Source organism: Lissotriton helveticus, chromosome 9 (genome assembly GCF_964261635.1).
Source record: "Lissotriton helveticus chromosome 9, aLisHel1.1, whole genome shotgun sequence".
Taxonomy (NCBI): Eukaryota; Metazoa; Chordata; class Amphibia; order Caudata; family Salamandridae; genus Lissotriton; species Lissotriton helveticus.
The window spans coordinates 429,270,320-429,289,971 of record NC_136070.1 but is presented as its reverse complement, the minus strand read 5'-3'; the positions used below and the strand labels follow the sequence as shown (position 1 = coordinate 429,289,971).

At 43.1% G+C, this 19,652-nt stretch overlaps 1 protein-coding gene across 1 annotated transcript in view; it reads left to right on the top strand.

Annotated features, from left to right (window-relative positions):
- CDC42BPB (CDC42 binding protein kinase beta) overlaps positions 1 to 19,652 on the top strand; it is a 709,648-nt gene that overhangs the window by 602,528 nt on the left and 87,468 nt on the right. The window contains exon 33 of the mRNA XM_078660224.1: positions 19,109 to 19,229. Coding sequence (XP_078516350.1) covers positions 19,109 to 19,229 — 121 coding nt within the window. The remainder of the gene's footprint in view (positions 1 to 19,108; positions 19,230 to 19,652) is intronic.

Below are 19,652 nucleotides of genomic sequence, written 5' to 3'. Positions count from 1 at the left end.
AGTACATTAAACTTAATTACTTTGTGTGCCAGCTAACTCAGAGGCCACTAGAAACTCCTTGACTAAACAAGAAGGGAGTAGTTTCTAGCAATCCAAAATATCACAACTTTGTTTCCCTTTAGAATCAGAACATGTCTCAGAATCGTGGAAACAAAAGATAACAGTTTCACTCAGTCAATCATGCATGCTTAGTTTTGTCAGAGTTACACAGAAATAGATAGACGGGCGTTTCAATAAAAGGATTTATTGAACAGTCTTGTTTCTCGTGTAAGTGATATGTGCTGTTACAATCAGAAGACAGTGTGCGAGATATACGTAGAGCGTAAGCAGTAAGAAGAAATAATACTGCAATAGCATTGTCTTTTAGCTATGACATATTCATATACATAAATAACACGGGCTAAAATGTGGATACTCGTCTGATGCTTCTAAATAGTTCTACCCCAGTGTACCTAACCTAAGTGTAGTACAAGGTAAGAAGTAGGTGCTGTATTCTATAGTATGGTAAGCTATAGTTTGGTATATGCCAAGAGTCCCTCTAGGTTCTAGTCGGCTTCATACCTTAGAATGAGAGAGGTTGGAATCTCTTTCCAGATCTCAAACTCGTAACACCCCACGAAGGGAGTCAGAACACTGGAAGCTGGATTCTCTGCGAGCAGGGATGACGGCGTCTGGTCAGTGCATCAGGAGGGGATACGATCTCTTCCAAACTTGCCGTGGCGAACCGTGCAGCCAAGTCGAGCTGTGCAGTGGTTTGCCATGGTAAGTGAAGGTATATTTATACCTGGAAGGTGCTTAGGAATGTTAGCATTGACGTAAAGTTGGGCCAAGGAAGACGTCATGAATGAACCCCCAAGGAATAGTAGTTCATGCATAATAGATGAGTTCTTGGAGAAATCCATAATCCTAGGCTAGGGAAAGTGCCAATGGATTAAGGGTCTGGTTTCTAAGAACTCTTTGTGACTTTGGGGTGGACGGATGTAGGTGACGATGCCATATTTGGAGAGCATAGCTAATGCCTAAATAAGGGCTGGGATCTTGTGCCTATATAAGGGCAATGCGAATTGTGCCTATATAAGGACATGTATAGGGAAATCCTATATATGGACATCTAAACCGAAACACAACACCCACTCCACTAACGAATGAACGATAGTACGAAATGCTAAACAATGAAATGCTAAACATTTAAAATTGAGTATCATATGTTGCTAAAAATATTAGTAAAAGCATACTAAAATAAGTCTTTTATCAAAAAACGTTTGCTAGTCATGAAATGCAAAGGTGCTGTACATATTAAAGCAGTGTTTCATTCTAAGCATGTTTACAGAAAATGCTAAATGAGTGAACATAAATATATGCGTATAATGAAATGATTCACATTATATAAGAATTTTTCAAAAGCCATTTCATGTCTTGTTACATAAATGAAATTGTGGTGAATAAAGGTGACAATGTGTCCCTGGAAGTGTTCAAAGAAGTCTGTTCTCAATGAATAGTTCTACTGTAAGCAGATTACTTTGCCATAAAAAGAAAAAGGTCAAATAAAAAAAAAATCAATTTTAGAAAAAGTTCCAAGGGTTGTCTTTGTTTTTGAAAATGAAGGCCAAATTCATAGCTGTCCCGTTACACTGTGAGCCGATTCAAAGTCAGTGTATGAGTCTGGTGAAAACATGAAATTCTGTACTTCTGTAGACAAAAGATTGTCTACCAATGTTGGTGACAGTTGGAATACCTTGTTTAGAAGATTAACCGCATATAGATGTGAAGCATCGCCAGTAGCAATGTTGGTATCCGATGTTACCTGTGTGCCCGTTTATCCTTCAACACCTCAGCAGTAGCATTTTGCCTCTGAGATCTCAACGAATGCCGTCATCAGGATTGGTAGCCTCTGGGGACAACACAGAGCATGGGCCGTTCTCAGGTCCAGCAGAGTATTGATATCCGTTGGCATGACTGATGGGGGCGTTAGACAGATGTCTAGCATGCATTCTTCACCACAAAGCAGGCAGCGTAGAACAGGTACATTGCAATCTTGCTAGATTGGTCTAAATGACAGAAACCATGTTGTATTTAATTCTCGTGGACAAGGTAAGCCCAAATGTTCTACTATGCGCTCACAACACTTCCTTTCCAGGAGAGTTTTCTCCAAGGTGCCGGAACTGACGCAGGTGGATTGGCTTGCCATAGAGTAGTAGTAGGAATAAAAACAGGATTCCTGTAACGAGTACTAGAATTAGCGGCAGACCACCAAACACCGAGTGCACAAAGTTTGGAATGATTCCGAGGACTGCTTAAAAAGTTGTTAGCGGTCCTGAACAGATGTTCTTAAATACATGCACAATACCGCTCGTATCAGAAATGGTTAAGATACGTCCCATCATTTCTGTGAAATGTATAGGGCAGTTTGTACTTAACAGAGCCTGTAGCTCAGCCGAAGTCCTTGCAATTTGTATAGAAGAGACGTTCAGTGAAGGCCATAAAGGCGACTTCCTGACAGCGTCTATTTGGGGGAACAAAACTTGCATACAGCAAGTGACCCTGGAGCTAACCTTTACCAGATATGGGATGCCTGGCAACATGCCACAGCAACTCTGATCATTCAACATGAGGTAACTCCCAATCGAAAGTTGGCCAAATATTGGATTAATCACAGCGGCTGGTGAGCCTTGCAGGTGGCAGGATAGGTTTGCCACAGAACCGCTACAAGCCCCGTGTAAACTACTATCCATACATATGAGAGAAACGCTCAGTGCATTTTTTACAGTGTGTACCACTAAGAAACACTTCACGCCCCCCACTCCAACATCTGTGTGTAAGGTAAATTTCAGGATGTTTCGATGTATTCTTTACTCAACCTTTCATAGTTGCCTGCTGGCATTTGTTTGAGGCAATACTGAAAATGGAAAGTTGTAACATGCAGAGTAAATGGCAATTTTTCCAGTTTTTCAATTCTCAACACTGTAAACTTTGCTCCCCTTTGTGCCAATTCGATCTGTTTATCAGTTAGATTGTATTCTGTAGACAGAGACGATGTGTTGGTGAAACGCCAAGGCACATAGCCTGCACGCAAGTTTTGTAGCGTCCAGCTTAATAGCATAATACAACGTAATTGAGACTGGCCTTGTCGCAGCATGACCAAATCTTGTTCCAGTATATCTATAGCAGACGATACAATGTTGCCCAGTGAATATATCCTGGATGACAGAGTCATTAACCCATTGTCGACCACAGCGAGAGATTTCTCTAAATTAATACGATCAACTTCCCGTATTCTTTCTGCGGCGTCTGCTTGGGTAACCTTCAGTATTTCATCATAAGCAGCATAGATGCCGGCATATATGAACCGTTTTGACGCAGTTTTCTTTTTCCTAGCAAGAAATCCCTACGGTCTGCTTCTTGTTTAAGTAAAGATAAGTGTTGTTTCATATCCTCTAGTGTAGATTTCTGCTGCCAATCAAGGCATAATTTTCCTACACTGTATGTTGTTACTACCCCTGGATGATGTCTTTGAACATAACGTGGGTCTGCCCTATTGATGGTAAAGCCCTGTATTCTATTCAGGAATCTTTGACAGATGTTTGTGTCTGTTGGCCAGAGCAACCATTTTTTCCATTTAGGATCTGATCTGTTGTTTTGTAAAATAGTATGTACGTCAACCTCCCCCTGTGTCGTGCTATTACTTGCAGGTGTAGGTATAGACAGTGTGTTTGTCTTTGATTTTGGCTAACCCAAGGCAAGACGTTTGTTGGACAGTGTCATTCAAAAACATTATTTGCTGTGGGATCATACAGGCTCTAAACAAAGCTTCTATCCCCTGCACTTGCCAATCTTTTGAACCCCTCACAGATTTTGTGTCAATTGTCTTTCCAAAAGTCGAAACCCTGTCTAGGCAGTTGGGCAATAAAGGCTGCAGAATAAATCTGTTTTGTATTGGTTAACATATTTTTCGTTCCTGTTTTGTTCACATTTTTAAAGTAAACCGTTTCTGGATTGGATGTATTGTACCCTTAAAAACCCATTTCTAGGTGTTGCAGATTTATGCAAGAAATGATGACCATAGTGGTTATAACAGTAAAACTGTTCATAGTCTGATGAACCCTCTAAGTTTTCATGGTTAGAGAATGCATCTGATTTTTCTAGATCAGACATCATGTTATTATCAGTCTCAAAGTCCCAGTCATCAGAATAGGTACTAGAGGTAATAAAGTCACTTAATGAAATTTTAAACAAGTGTGAAATCTTCAAAAGTTCCGACGGGCCAAATATATCATATTCCATTTTGTTCCAAACTATACCATCTTGTATAGGAATTGCTGTGATGTTCACTGCTGACAAGTCTCTTGTTTCACAATGTGATGATTTGTGTGGTTTCAAAAGTAAGTTCACATTTGTACTTTGTGTCCAATTGAATATATCTTCCATTTATCAGCATGCTAAGAGTCATTACTAAAGCTAGCCAAAGCAGAAAGAAAAATATTCCAGAAATAATCCATAGTTCAATCCATGCTGAAACCAGATAAGTCTTTTTCAGGAACTGAAAAAAGTCTTGTACTTGATCTTTGAAAGTTCTTTTTGCTGGCGTTGTTTCAGGTTCACTTGGATCCTCGGAAAACGTATCAAAGTTAATGAAATAGCCAGAGGCAGTTCTGTCAATGGTTGGAATTGCATCAGGATTAGTTGAAATCGCTGTAACCAGTTGATCACGTGTTACGTTGGCATAGACAGGTGTATCAGGAAAAACTGTTATTTGGGTTTCAAGAGGAATGATTTCCATAGCATTGTTGCTTAGTCCTTCATTTCTTACTGCTGAATTCTCAATGGTGAAGAGCCTTTCAGTTTGAACCTCTTGGAAAGTAGCTAGAGGAGTGCGTCTGCTACTTGATCGGTGTGAGAATGTGGCTCTATATATACTGGACAATAATGAAGTACAGTGTGTATAGAGTCCACAAACCCCCAAGGTATAACAGAGGGTAAAGTCAGGACTGACCTTACTCTCAAAAGTGGTAGCTTGGTCGAGCAGTAAGGCAGTACCAGAGGGCAGTGCAAAGCATTTGTTGTACACACTCAGTCAGCAAAGGATTTCACTTACTCAAAGACTGAACTCCAGGCCAATGGTTGTTATATACAACGATATAGTTGTTTTATTTTTAGAACCAACAGGCATAAAAATATACTTTGCTAGATATGAGAACTCATGTAATTACTTTGCAAGGAAGCAATGAAGTGAACACAATAGGTACAGGAGTTGCTGAAGGCAACTCAAGTCTAGAAACACTTTAGCATTGAGCTCAATGAATTGTTACCATAAAAGTACAGTTGATTACAGTACAGATTACTTTAGTAGTTCCAGAACTAGATCCTAGATTCAGTCCTGGGGTCTAAGCTGAAACCAAGTTAGCAAAAACGTTTTAGTTACTGTGGTAAATTTTCATGAATATAAAGCTGTTTTAAAAGTTCACACTCAGAATTTTTTTTATGACAATCTGGCAATGTTATTCAATGGGAGAAAATTCAGGTTGCAGGTAAAGTATGATTGTGTTACTTTTGTAATCCAGTACTGGGCTTCTAGGACCAGCACTGGGGTCTGAACTTAAAACAGGTAGGTAATTGCGTTTCAGTATTTCGTATGATTTTTAAAGAATATTTCAAGTTTTCAAAAGTAGGCACTTGGAAGAAATTTCATAGAAAAACAGACAATGGGTTCCTATGGAGAAAATACAGATTACTAGTAAACCCGGTAAGGATTACTTTTGCGGTTCAGTACTGGGTTTCAAGGTACAGTACTGGCTTCTCACCTGCTTGAAGGTGAGTACATTGGAATTCGGGCTTTGGCTGATTTTATATGAATATTTGCAGTTTTCTAAACTTCGCACTTAGATCATTTTCGAGTCAAAATGGGTCAATGTTATCCAATGGCAGGTAAGTGAGTTACCGGTTTCCAGGTGAGTACTTGGCTGGTGAAGTTATCATTCCGGGTGTAGACTCAGGGGTCCCCCAGGGTCAGGTAAGTATAGTCCGTTTCTGCCCCTGCAGCGCAGGGCCTGCCGGGTGCAGAGGTAGGTAGGCCCAATGATATCCAATGAGGGAAAGGGGGCCTTCGGTTGGAGGCTGTTGGCTAGCAGGCCACGTGGCTGTGGGAGCTGAGCTCCTGGTCACTTGCCCAGGGCAAGGGGGGAAGTAGGATAGGACAAAGGTGGCACAGCCAGCGGCACTCAGGCGGCTGGGTGCAGGGTGCTTTTGAGCCGCCCGGCGCTCAATGTTATCCAATGGAAAAGGTCAAAAAGGAACAAAGGCTGCAGGCTCGGGGACGGAGACTCTCCAGGGGCGACCAGCACTTCGAGAGGTAAGTTGGGATCTTGGAGCACAGGTAAGTACCCCAAAGGGAGGCACAGGGGGCTGTAGGGCACCGGGTGCAGGGGTGTCTTTGGGTGTTCAGAAAAGCTTACCCTCGGCTGGTCGCGGGTGTGGTGGCCCCTGGTTCTGAGTCTGCAGGCGTCGACTGGTTCGTCGAGGAGGGTCTTTGGCTACTGGACTTCGGGTCCCAGTCGCCGGGGGGACGTCCTCGTGGTCTTGGTTCGGTTGGGCCCGGCCCGGGCTCGGCGGGTGCAGAGTGGGCTGGTCCGGAGCTTCCTGGTTGGCACCAGGTGGGTTGTTTCAGCAGAGCCTCTGCTGATGGGAGTCCCAGTCTTTAAGAGGGTCAAGGCAGACAGGTCCTCTGGGTGTCCCAAGGTTGCTGTCCGCAGGAGTCGCCGGGATCAGGCAGGAGCAGGTTCCAGGATCGACAGGCCGGTAGGGCTGGGGCCATGTCAGTTGTTGTCGTGCTGTTGTTAGCAGCTGCACGGCGGGTCTTCTTCTTCTTCTTCTTGATCTTCTTTCTTCTTTTCGTATCAGGATCTAAGGAATGAAGGTTCAGGGAGCCCCTAAATACTGAATTCAGGGGCGTTACAGGTAGGGCAAGGACAGGGACCAATGGGTCCCTGTCCTGGGGTGAGTACTTCCCCTAATCTGCTCCTCTCCTGTGGGAGGGGGGGCATGAGCCTAGCTGGGATTGGGCAGGGCTCCCCATCTACAAGATGGCCGGAGCACAGGGTTGTGCTTCACCTCGTTTCCCCCACCTGAGGGGTGGGGTTGGCACAGGCTGGCACCCCCCCTTCCTTATGTAGTTTTTCCCGCCAGAGTGGGGGTTAGAACTGGTGGGGGCCAGTTGCTGGGTACAGCAAATGGTCAGTTGAAGCTCACAGAGGCGGCATGCCTTTGAAGCTTCCCCCTGCCCATCCTGGGGGAGGAGACCTAGCCTTCAGTGGAGCCATTATGGTGCTGTGGAGTTCGTAATGACAACCTCCCAGCACCATATACTCTTAATGGCATCACTGCACTTACAGTGCCCAGGAATGGCCCTGGGTACTGTAGGGGCACAGGGCTCATGCACCTGTGCCCACACCTCTGGCATAGGGCACCCAGCTAGAGGGGTGACTGAAGTATGCTAGGGCAGTGGGTTCTGTGGGTATGGCACACAGGGATGTGTGCCATGTCGACCCTTGGTTTAGTTCTGTACTTAGGCACTCAGCCTGCAAAGGCAGTGTGTGGGTGCCAGGGTACAGGGTCTCTGAGGGTGGCACAATAAGTGCTGCAGCCCTCAGGGGTCTTCTCTGGTCAGCATGACCTGGGTACCATTTACTAGGGGCTGACAGGTGGCCAGAGATGCCAATTGGGTTTTTAGTTTCAGCACAGTTTTAGGGAAGGAACACAGGCCCTGGGTACCTGGTTGGCAGGAACCCAGGGCACACTCAGTCAAAGCACATCAGCAGTTCAGCAACAAGTGGGGGCATACAAAGCAAGAAAGATGGCATTTTCTCACAGTCGGAGACCACAAGGCCTACTGCTTAGTATTGGCCACATAGTGTGATTTGATGAGGTCGATTGACACAAATCTTTTCTCCTTTTTTCCAGCAAAGGGCGGCAGAAGTACTGTCCTTGTTCAGTGGATGGCTAGGACATGTACTGGTTGTCTGTAAGAAGGCCCAAATTCCTTCTTGTCCGCAACCTTTTCTCTGACTAGATCCCCAAGCTTTGGGATCCAGACAGGCCTTGCTGGGACGGCTTGTTTTTCCCCAGTGGTGGTTGGCTTGAGTAACACGTTGTTTTGTTTCGATCTTAGTTCATTGAAATCCTGTAAAACAGCCAAACGATCTCTGATATCAAATGTTTTATTTTCCACCACTGTGCCTTTCCATTCGAGATCTGGAACCCACATTCTTGTCCCAAATAGGACCTCATATGGAGTGAACCCCCCCCCCCCCCCCCCCCCCCCCGAGAACTTCTTGGCAAAATTTTTAATGAACGTTGGACCCCATAAAGATGTTTGACCCACCCATCACCCAAACCTAATACCCTACCTGTTATAGACTGCTTTATGTCCCGGTTTTTCCTTTCCACAACGGAATTTGACCCTCAGGATGGAATGGAGAAAAGTACTGCAATGCTACGCCCTGACTGGCCATGGCTTCTTTGTAAACCCGAGAGCTAAACGCAGGGCCCTGGTCAGAATGTAGTGTGCCAATTGCGTATATGCTGATAAAGACTCACAAATCTTTTATAATAGTTTGAGTGTCAGCCGAGCGCTGAGGCCACATCCATAGGAACATTGAGCACGATTCCACTGCGACCATGATATATTTATAGTTCCCATCCCTTTGCAAGGGACTGCAGTGGTCCAGGTAAATACAAGCTAATGGTTTATCTGAAATTAACAGGGGCGTCTGCTCAGGATGTTTCACTGTGGAGACTTATATCTGTTGGCATATTTCACATTCCAAAACCAAGTTTTTGGTGTGTTTCCTAATGCCGGGCCACCAATATCTCTGTTTTAGTAACTATACTGTGGCAGAAACACCTGCATGGGCAGAGGCTATCCCTTCATGCGCTGCTAGGATTAGTCCTAATATTCGTTCCATGTTTGGAATTACCCTATCCCCCACTCCAGGGATTCGAGCAAACAGAACGTTGTTCGCATCAATTATATACGAGTATTTGAGTGGAAATTATTTAGGTAACGCCGCACCACTGCCTTAGCTTGAAGCATTGACAGCCAATAATATCTTACTGTCTATTCTCGTTTTTGAACGAGTGATCGCAGCTATGGAAGCTGTTTGCACAGCCCCCTTTGCGACTTCGTCAGCCAGTGAATTACCTGCAATTTGAACGTCATCACGTTGATGACTCAGAGTGTGTATCACGTGAGTGTTTTGTAGTATGTTTCGCAAATGAACTACCTGTTCCCAAAGAGTTTTATGCTGGATTGTGCCACCTTTTGCATCTTTGAAACTATTTTGAAGCCAATGCTGTAAATATTAATTATATGATTGAACACAGTAAAAAGAATACCACACTATAAGTGTGGGGAATTCGCGATCCCTATTTTCAAGTGCCAATTTGAATGCTTGTAGTTCAGCTCGCTGATCTGTACAATCTCCTAGAGATTGAGTTTTTGTGACCATTGGTCGGAATTTACCATCGTGCATGCGACCTTTAAAGAACGCGCACGCTGCACTGTAAGCTTGCTTACTTCCCGTATCGGGTTGTGCTGATCCGTCAGTATAAATTATAAATTCGTACTGATCAAGAGGGAGAATCTCAATAGGCAGAGGACATTCATGTTCATATTGCAGGAATGCTTGTGTTTTTAAATCAGGATAAAAAACATATTCAATATCTGTTGCAGAGAGAGAATTAACCTATTGTATCCATCTTGGATGTAAAGCGTTTGCATTTGGAATGCTCGCTTTTGTAACTGCCTCTAAGGCTGGTACTTGAGTCATGACAATAATGCGTTTCCCCTCAGCTATAGCTCTTTCTTTTACTACAGCGGTTTGAACTGCTTTCAGAATTTTTTCTGTCAAAGTGAATTGCATTTCCACTTGTGTATACAAATGTGATTTGTATGCAATTGGTACTTTTTCACCTTCTTTGAAAGTTAAGGTGGTGAATCCGCATTGACCCGAAATTATTCGGATCACGAAATTGCGTGTATTCACGCCTGTTTGTAAGTTGTTTGTTGCTAACATGTTAGCTTGGAGTGAACGCAATATTTCTGTGTGTTCTTGTGTCCAATTTTTGATTGAGAGATCAGGTTTGATTAATTCATAGAGAGGCTTAATCCTTTTGTGCGTAAATCAGAATACAAGTTCTTCCAAAATTTAGGAAACATAGAATCGACTACGTTTTTCAGCATTTTCGGAGGTTGGAGCAGCGCACTCTTTTCTAAAAGTAAGCTGCCTTTTTTTTTTACCTTCACTTGAAAGCTCATATCCTAAGAAAAGGAAATTGAGATGGGCAATTCTGGATTTTTTAAAGTTGAATTTATAGCCCTCAGAGGCAAAGCCCAGTATAATGGTATTCACCCTGTTCAAGTGCCTATCCAGATCATCGTATGTCAGATATTATCGACATATGACAATGCCTCGTCATCATAAATTTATAGTAACTCTGTTACTCTTGCTGCGAATAACCCCGGGCTGTTCTTGAACCCTTGAGGGAGTCGACAAATTTGACCCTGTGTTCCCATTATTGAGAAAGCTGTTAAGTACCTGCTTTCAGGTGCTATGTTTTGACAAAATAAACCATTTGAAATGTCTAATGTGGTTTTATCTTTTTTACGCACAATGTTATTCATTAATGCTGTACTATGTGCATTTTGCACTGCAAATGTTTTATAACAAGTTTTCAAGTGTGTGTAATCCAAAATTAGACGATGTGTTGTCTGGTTTGGCAACAGGAAACAAAGGATTGTTCATTGAGGAGGTGTATGTTTCAATCACCCCTTGGTATTCAAGTTGATCTAAGATCTCCCTGACCTGTTTTTTAGCTTCTTGCTTAATTGGGTACTGCCTTTGTGCAGTAGGTTGATTTTTTTAACTGTATTTTGTGATGAGGTGAGTCCTCATCCCATCCTACATGATTTTTTAGGTCACGCCTGAGCCAGCGCTTGCGCTGCTCTGCGAGACATTTAGGAGTAAGTTTTAAAAGTGCTACTACAGCTTGGTGTGGCATACAGTGTGCGGTTACGCACACAGGCATGAGCAGAGGCGCCATATGGCTTTCCTCTCGGTCGGCCAAGTGCGCGCACCTTGCTTCAATGCCCCTCCCCCACCACAGAGTGCATCTCGCAGCAGCGTGTCTTTTTTAACTTTGAGCTCTCGGGACTCACCCTCAAGTCACTCCTGAACAGCGATTGCCTCCTCCCTCATTGCTTCTATCGCTGCGTGCTTTGTAGTGCTTCTCTGGCAGCGCCTTCTTCATTTGTTGTTAACACTGAGCGCGGACGGCAGCAAAGCAGAAGTATTTTAACTCCCAATAGCAACACGTTCTGTTCTTGGTTATTGGCTGCTCTGAATCAAGCACCACATGATCTCGGTCGGTCAGGTGATTTCACAAGACCCAGCAACTCCAAGAAAGATAAGCATTTGATCAAGGCTGGTATTTGGGGTGCATCGGGCTGCGACATCCCTGCACTACACTACCATGAGCCCGGCGCTGGTCCTGTGGGCAGTGGGCTTGACGTGCTGCATGGGTGAGTTGTGTTTTTCAGTGCATTTCACAAGTTTTTCTAGGGTTTGTTTGTGTGAGGATCGGTGGCTCAGAATACCTGTGGCAGTACGAAAACCCAATGGAATGTCATTTTCTCTATTAGTGTGTCGCTAAAGTTAATACTGACTTTATTTAAATAAGTTTACTTTCTATTATTGTGCTTGACTGACAACTTCTGATGAGTTTCTCACAGACAACCTGCCACGAACGGAACAGACCATGCAATCGGTCCCCCACCCTTTTTTTTTTTTCTACACCAATCTCTATATATTTTTTTTCGTTTAATTTTTTTCCTTCCTATATCAGGACTTTCCTCCCCCTGGCGTCGCCCACCTTTTAGTATTTTATCTTTTTTAACATGCCATAAATTAAACCATCTTTGGCATAGCCAATAGGTCTCGCCTTTGGGACCTTCTAAATGATTAGCCATTCAGCACATTATCAGACTAACTAATGCGTCCCAAACCTAATAAATACTGTGTGTGCTGTGTAGATTGTCATTGCATTTATATAGCGCTTACTACCTCTGCAGGCACGTAAGATCTCATGCTGTTACAGACGGACAACCCCTGGACTAAACTGTAAAACCATGTGTATAACACATACTACTCCTATGTGGGATGCTAAAGCGTTTACTTGCATAGATAGCAAGCTGCATGTGTGTAAAGTGGCCTACATTAGCGCTCCACTTTGCGTATGCTTAAGTTCCAACAAAGCTTTGAAAGTTGACTCTCAGATTTTTAAACATTGGTATCAGTAAGAGATTGTGAAACTGTTATAAATATACTCCGATGAATAAAGCTAGCCCGCTGTCAGTTTATAATGCCTTTGTGTAATGAGCCCTGCAACGCCTAAATAAAACGAGCATTGGCATAGCCAATAGGTCTCGCCTTTGGGACCTTATAAGTGTTAAGCCATGTAACACTTGATGTTGTTGCACCAAGGATATTGTGCTGGATAACCAAACACTTATAAGGTCCCAAAAGCGAGGCCTATTGGCTATGCCAATGCTTGTTATATAATGCTGGGGCCTGAGCAACTGCCCAATTCTTGGCATAAGTATACTTTAAGTGAATTGAAATATGGTTGGAGAAGGCTGGCATAATGATGTCTTCGCCATGTGGGCACTCCCTGACACATTCTGGTGGTCAGTCCTGTTCTGCTGGAAGTATATTATAACCCCTTGGAAGTTTTTTCCAAAAAAATGCTTTCACTTTTCTTGGTATGTCTCCCTCCATTCGGAGTGTTATTTCATACAACTTTTGTGGAGAACTAGCTCTGGTGTCTACAGTCTCAACTGTGATGTACTCATTCAAGTCCACTATCTCCAGAAGTTCCTTCAAGTTCTGGCGCGCTATTGTTACTTCTGCTGCACTGTCCAGCAGTGCTGAGACCATTCTCTATTCTTGAGTACAGTTCTCAGAATTCTCGGTATGTCTGATCTTCAGACCTGCTACCTTCCTCTTGGTGAATTGAGGTTTTGATTTATTTTTTTTAACGTGTTTATCGTCTCTGGACTTCACACGTTCTTCTTTGTGATCTGACCGTTCTCTTCTTTCGGATGTCTGTGCCGATATCTGAAAGATACGTGAGGAACGTGTATCAGTATCCTGAGACCTGTCAGGTTTTTTTCTAATTATCCCTATTCCTGAGGTTATACCTCCTTTCAGAGTGCTCCTTTTGAGGAGACCCACCTCGGGATTGAGAACGTTTCTCTTTTGAATGTTGTTTGTTATTTTCCCACTTCTTTTTAGAAGATGTACGATTTTGTTTAATAGAGTCCTTCTCAGGACCTTCAGACAGTTGTGGTTTAACTGGTTTCCCACCCAAACTGGGTCTGCCTAATTCTTCGTAGGATTTTTCTATTATTTTGGGTAGTTCTTGTTGATGATCTGTTAAATCAAATTCCCTTAAGCGTTGGCGGATCGCCACTGATGCTGCCTCCCCTTTCATATTAGATAATATTATGGTTGAGACCTAGTCAAAGTTTTTCAGTGATTTCATACCTAAATTCAGAGACGCCTCTGCCCCGTATTCATTTTGAATTTGTTTCAGAACATCAGGTATTACCGCAATAGACGGGACACCATGTGTTTTAGTATGGATGGCAGCAAAGACTGTGCCCCAAGTGGTGCAGTCTTCCAGATGTGGTGTGATCCCCATTGGTAAACAGATTGTTAGAATTTTGTGTTTCTCATAAGGGCTAGTATTAGGAAATACTGCTTCGATTTGAGTAATTTTTTGAGCTATCCAGAATGGAATTTGTAAACGTTTTGTGGGCAGTTTACCCATGACTGCGTGTACGGTCTTGAGTAATTTTTCGTGTATTCCGCTGGTGAGGGGTTTGATTTGGAATGGTTAATGGTGGTTGGACTGTGAAAGTCCGCATGACATGTTGAACTAATTGTCTGTAAATTTGTATTAACTCTTTAAGTTGAGTAAGTAGCTCCTCGTTTCACATCTCTTCAGTGTCAGGATGAGGTGTGTAGTTGGCTAAAATTGTCCATGTTGCTCCTGGTCTACCTAGTGGACTGAGCCTGGTAATGAGATTGTAATGTTTTAGGGCGCCTTTAAACCAGAGATTATGCTCCTGGAATGTGAGTGGAATTTCAACATCCTCGAAAGGAATATATTTCTCAGGTGGGTTATCTTCTTTGTAGAAGTTAAACACTTTTGTTACTGGATTTGATTCTGGGAATACTATCCATGAATAGAATACCTCTGTCTGAAAAGATTCATGTGCCTCTATCACGAAAACTGCTCTACCATCTCTTGGTGTTAGGCCATGTTTTATAAGTTTTAGAGTGATGGCTCGCCTTAAATTTGGAGGAATGTTTATAACATCCTCTTCGTTTTCATTAAAACCGGTAGTATTTACAGTGAGATGTAATGTTTCGTCGACTGGAGCAGCCTCAGCCATATCCCTGAAATTAGACATTGTTTTTGAAAAATGTAGAACAAGTTTCAAGGAAACAAAGATAAGATGCACAATATTTTTGGAACACTGTATCCTTCAAAGTTGAACAAACCAAACCGCTAATGCATAGGATTTTCATCCTACTCAGCTATGGCGGATATTAACCCTACCCACTCCAGACGTCTTATGGAGTATTAAGAGTAGGGGTCTCAGCGAAAAGCACAACTGAGTTATTTCAGTATCTAGCGTTAAATTAGTGCCTTACCAAACCGTTGGGCGCCATGTAGTGTAGTTCCTATTTCCCTAATAGGCTCTGCACATTGTAATAATATACACTATAGAGAGGTCAGTATGCCCCTATCGAGTACATTAAACTTAATTACTTTGTGTTCCAGCTAACTCGGAGGCCACTGGAAACTCCTTGACTAAACAAGAAGGGAGTAGTTTCTAGCAATCGCAAAATATCACAACTTGGTTTCCCTTTAGAATCGGAAAATGTCTCAGAATCGTGGAAACAATAGATAACAGTTTCACTCAGTCAATTGTGCATGCTTAGTTTCGTCAGGGTTACACAGATATAGATACAGGCGTTTCAATAAAACGTTTTATTGAACAGTCTTATTTCTCGTGTAAGAGATATGAGCTGTTACAATCGCAAGACAGTATGCAAGATATAATACGTACAGCGTAAGCAGTAAGAAGAAATAATACTGCAATAGCATTCATTTAGCTATGACACATATTCATATACATAAATAACACAAGCTAAAATGTGGATACTCGTCTGATGCTTCTAAATAGTTCTACCCCAGTGTACCTAACCTAAGTGTAGTACAAGGTACGAAGTAGGTGCTGTATTCAATAGTATGGTAAGCTATAGTTTGGTATATGCCAAGAGTCCCTCTAGGTTCTAGTCAGCTCCATACCTTAGAATGAGAGAGGTTGGAATCTCTTTCCAGGTCTCAAACTCTAACACCCCGTGAAGGGAGTCAGAACACTAGAAGCTGGATTCTCTGCGAGCAGGGATGATAACCTCTGGTCAGTGTGTCAGGCGGGGATACGATCTCTTCCGAACTTGCCGTGGCGAGCCGTGCAGCCAAATCGAGCCGTGCAGTGGTTTGCCATGGTAAGGGAAGATACATTTATACCTGTAAGGTACTTAGGAATGTTAGCATTGACGTAAAGTCGGGCAGAGAAAGGTGTCATGAATGAACCCCTAAGGAATAGTAGTTCATGCATAATAGACGAGTTCTTGGAGCAATCTATAATCCTACGCTAGGGAAAGTCCCAATGGCTTAAGGGTCTGATTTCTAAGAACTCGTTGTGACGTTGGGGTGGACGGATGTAGGTGACCATGCCATATTTGGAGAGCATGGCTAATGCCTAAATAAGGGCTGGTATCTTGGGCCTATGTAAGGGCAATGCGAATTGTGCCTATATAAGGACATGTATCGGGAAATCCTATATACAGACATCTAAATCGAAACACAACAATGTGTCTGTGAGAGCGTGCGAGAGTCTGAGTGGATGAGTGAGTGTCTCTGAGTGGGTCTTGAGTGTGTGTTTGTGTGTTTCTCAGTGGGTCTGTGAATGAGTGTTTAAATGGATCTGAGAGTGGGTGCGTGAGTGTCTGAGTGTGTGTCAGTGGATGCGTAAGTCTCCGTGGATCTTAGTGATTGAGTGGGTGTGTGTGAGTCTGAGTGGGTCTGTCAGTGGGTGCGTGATGAAAATAACTAGAGGGTCGCACAGGAGCAGGTCCTTTGTCAAGCCTCCGCTGTGACGGTCCTCCTGATCAGCTTGCCTGCAGTACACTACCCTCTGTTACCTTTGTTTTGTGCCTCCTCTGCTCAATTTCTGCAAATGTTTCGACTCTGTTTTCTGCCTCTACGCTGCTCGCTCCAGCCCTCTAAGTTGCCTCCTTCTGATTGTTCTGCTCATTATTTTTCCTCTTTCTGCTCCCTCCTGACCTTTATTCTGCCTCTTGCTCCTCGTTTCTGACCTCTATTTTGACTCTTCCTGACCTTTATTTTGCCTCTTTCTGCCCTCTTCTGACCTTTATTCTGCCTCTTTATGCTAGATTCTCACCTTTATTCTGTCTCTTGCTGACCTCTATTTTGCATCTTCCTGCTCGTTTCTGAGCTTTATTTTGCTTCTTTATGCTCCATACTGACCCTTTTATTTACCTCTTTCTGACTCTTAATGCTAGTTTCTCACCTGTATTTTTCCTCTTGCTGCTCTTTGCTGACCTTTATTCTGCCTCGTTCTGCTAATTTTTTTCCCATTATTCTGCTTCTCTCTGCTAGCTTCTCACCTTTATCTTGCCTGTTTCTGCTCTTTGCTGAATTTTATTCTGCCTTTTTCTGTACCCTTCTGGCCTCTACTCTGTAGACTAATCTGAGGACCCACCCACAGGTAAGCCCTTTTAATACCCTAAGAATGGGGTATGGGGTGCCTCCCAGAGGAGGGGCTGGACCGAGGCCAGGGTACTCCCATGTCCTTTGACCACTTTCTCAGCAGAGCAGCAGCAAAGAGCTCCCTGAATTGGTTCAAACCGGAGTACGCAAGAAGGGCACTAAATCTGCCCTTCAAGCAATCTGGTGGATCTGGCAGGTACCCCCACCCCAGCCCAATACACTAATTCTTGTGTGGGAGGTGGTCACACCTCCCTGTGACAGGAAACCTATTGTTGTACCTTCCCCTGCTTAAGCTCAGCTCAGCAGCAGGGGGGCAGAGTCGTGTCTGTGGTCGGCAGCAGCACTAGTTTGCTAGCAGACCCTGAAAGGCTGTTACCAGGAGTACTGAGGCCTCCCGGAGGAGCCCCCAGTGCATGGAATCATACCTCCAACACCGGTAACTGTGTTGGGGTATGATTCCAAAATGTTTGATACCAAACATGCCCAGGTTCGGCACAGCCTCTATATAGTTAGCCATCCCGTAACACGGATGGCCACTATAGGTATCAAAATGGCTGACCGTACTTAAAAAGCCTGAAGAATTGCCGCTGGATTTGTAGAGGTGTCCTGCTTGTGCAGGGGTACCCTCTCACACAACCTACCACCCTGCCTTCAGGATTTAAAGGCCTGCCTTAGGGGTATTTTATAGGTTTTAAGTGTAGTAAATTCAGATACCAGGAAACTTATATCAGTCGTAAGTGGTGCTAGCACCATCTTACACAGGCTGCACTGGCAGGCCTGTAATCACAGTTTGAGTGGTCTCTTATGGGTGGCATAATGCATGCTGCAGCCCATGTACCTTGTGTACCTATGCCTTGGTACCATATACTAGGGACTTATAGGGGTACACCAGTAGCCAATTGTGGAGGTACAGAAGTACTTACCATGACAAATTTAGGGAGGAAGCACAGTGACTGGGATCCCGATTAGCAGGATCCCAGTCAGACTAGTAAAAAAAAATACTAATACCAGCACTAAGTGGGGGTAACCATGAAAGCAGATCCTACTTTCCTACATATGGGGGGAGGAGATCTTCTCCTGTACACACTTTCTTCGGATGCAGACGCTGGGGCAATTATACAGTCTGACTGAACCTAGTTGCCTAGTTAATGTGTTGTGCAGATGTTTCCTGTTAGTTGGACTTTGCTAGTCATTTGATTAAAGTGAGTAAATCCATAACGTTGTCATTGTTCAGGGCAGGTTAACATACTTTTAATGGTGGTTCTCCACATATGAAGTCTTCTTCAATCATCTTTTTTGGCCTCCCACTGTGCTGTAGAATTCGTTTTTCTAGGTCATTAGAGTGTAATGGCAAAAATGAAACAGTGCCTAAGTCAGGTACCTTAATGTGGGGCTTATGCCAGGTAATGTTGTGCGCATGATTGGTGCATCTTCAGTTTTACAAGGGTTTCTCTTTTTTTGGGAATTCTTAAAATTGGTGGATTTACTGCCTCAATTACGCTGCTACCTCCTAAAGTACCACCTGGAGCTGCACAAGATAGTGATTGCAACAGAGGAGAAGCTGTGTTTAATCCCTGGTGTGTTAATGTCTAGATGGGTGCTACTTGTTGTGCTCAGTAAGCTGTACGCTCCAAACCATTTATATTCTGACCCTCTAAATCTTAAGCACAGCTGCTGCATCCACCTCTGGAACCATAGGAGCTTCTAGGTACTGATGTAGTCATGCAGGTAGTGCCAATTGGGTTCTGGTAGCTCTTCACATTTCCTTGCTCTTGCACAGTGCTAACTGATGTGACTTAGGGGAAGGACTGGAAAAGCAGTAACCTAAGCCAATTTAGAATGCTAAGGCTGGCCCCAAATATTCTGCCACTATATGCAGCAAGTGTAAGCAACAGCTGGGAAAGGATTCTTGGGGGGTTCTCAGTATGCAGTGCCACATTAAGGATGTCTTGTTTGCTTCATCTAGAGCAGATAAAAGTGTGTGGGTGTATAAACACTGCCCGTCATACAGATAACTCAATTGTGTAACAGTTCCCTATCTATATTGTCTTTTCAGTAAGCAGAACAGTTTCAGTTTATACAATGTGTTTTAGAATAACTAATGTATCAAACGTCTAAACATCATGAAAATTCATAGCTCAAAGCCACCTTTGTTCAGTAACTGATATTTTTGAATGTTTTGTTATAGAAGGTGCTGTTCTTACTGTGCCAGAAACGTCAGATAACAGTAAAAAGCAAATGCTTCGAACCAGAAGTAAAAGGAGATTCATCTTTAAGGTGCCTGAGGAAGAGAGGTTACAACAGAGACGGTAAATATATTTTTTAAATGTATAATAGTGTTTTAAATCTCTACTACCTGTATCGCCTAAACTTTAGTCCAGCTTCTCATCATTAGTAACATGACCATCTGTTACACAGCACTATGAAATGTATATGCTAATATGAATTACTTTGCAAAATATTTGATTGACCTGCCAGTGGAATTTCCACTAAGCCATTGTTTGTCACATTTAACTCCAGATATTATTATGGGATCATAACATTTGAGAATATAAACTTTGACTACTTCACTTAAGTGCAGTTTTCAAAGTCTTTTTTAGTGAAGAATCTTAACCTCAAAGTTTTGTTAACTCTCTGCATAAGTAATCTAACTTGACATCTTGGTAAGTGTTGAGCGTAAACAGTATTATCATTAATGCACCTGGGTATTTCTATACCACTCTTCCCTTAAC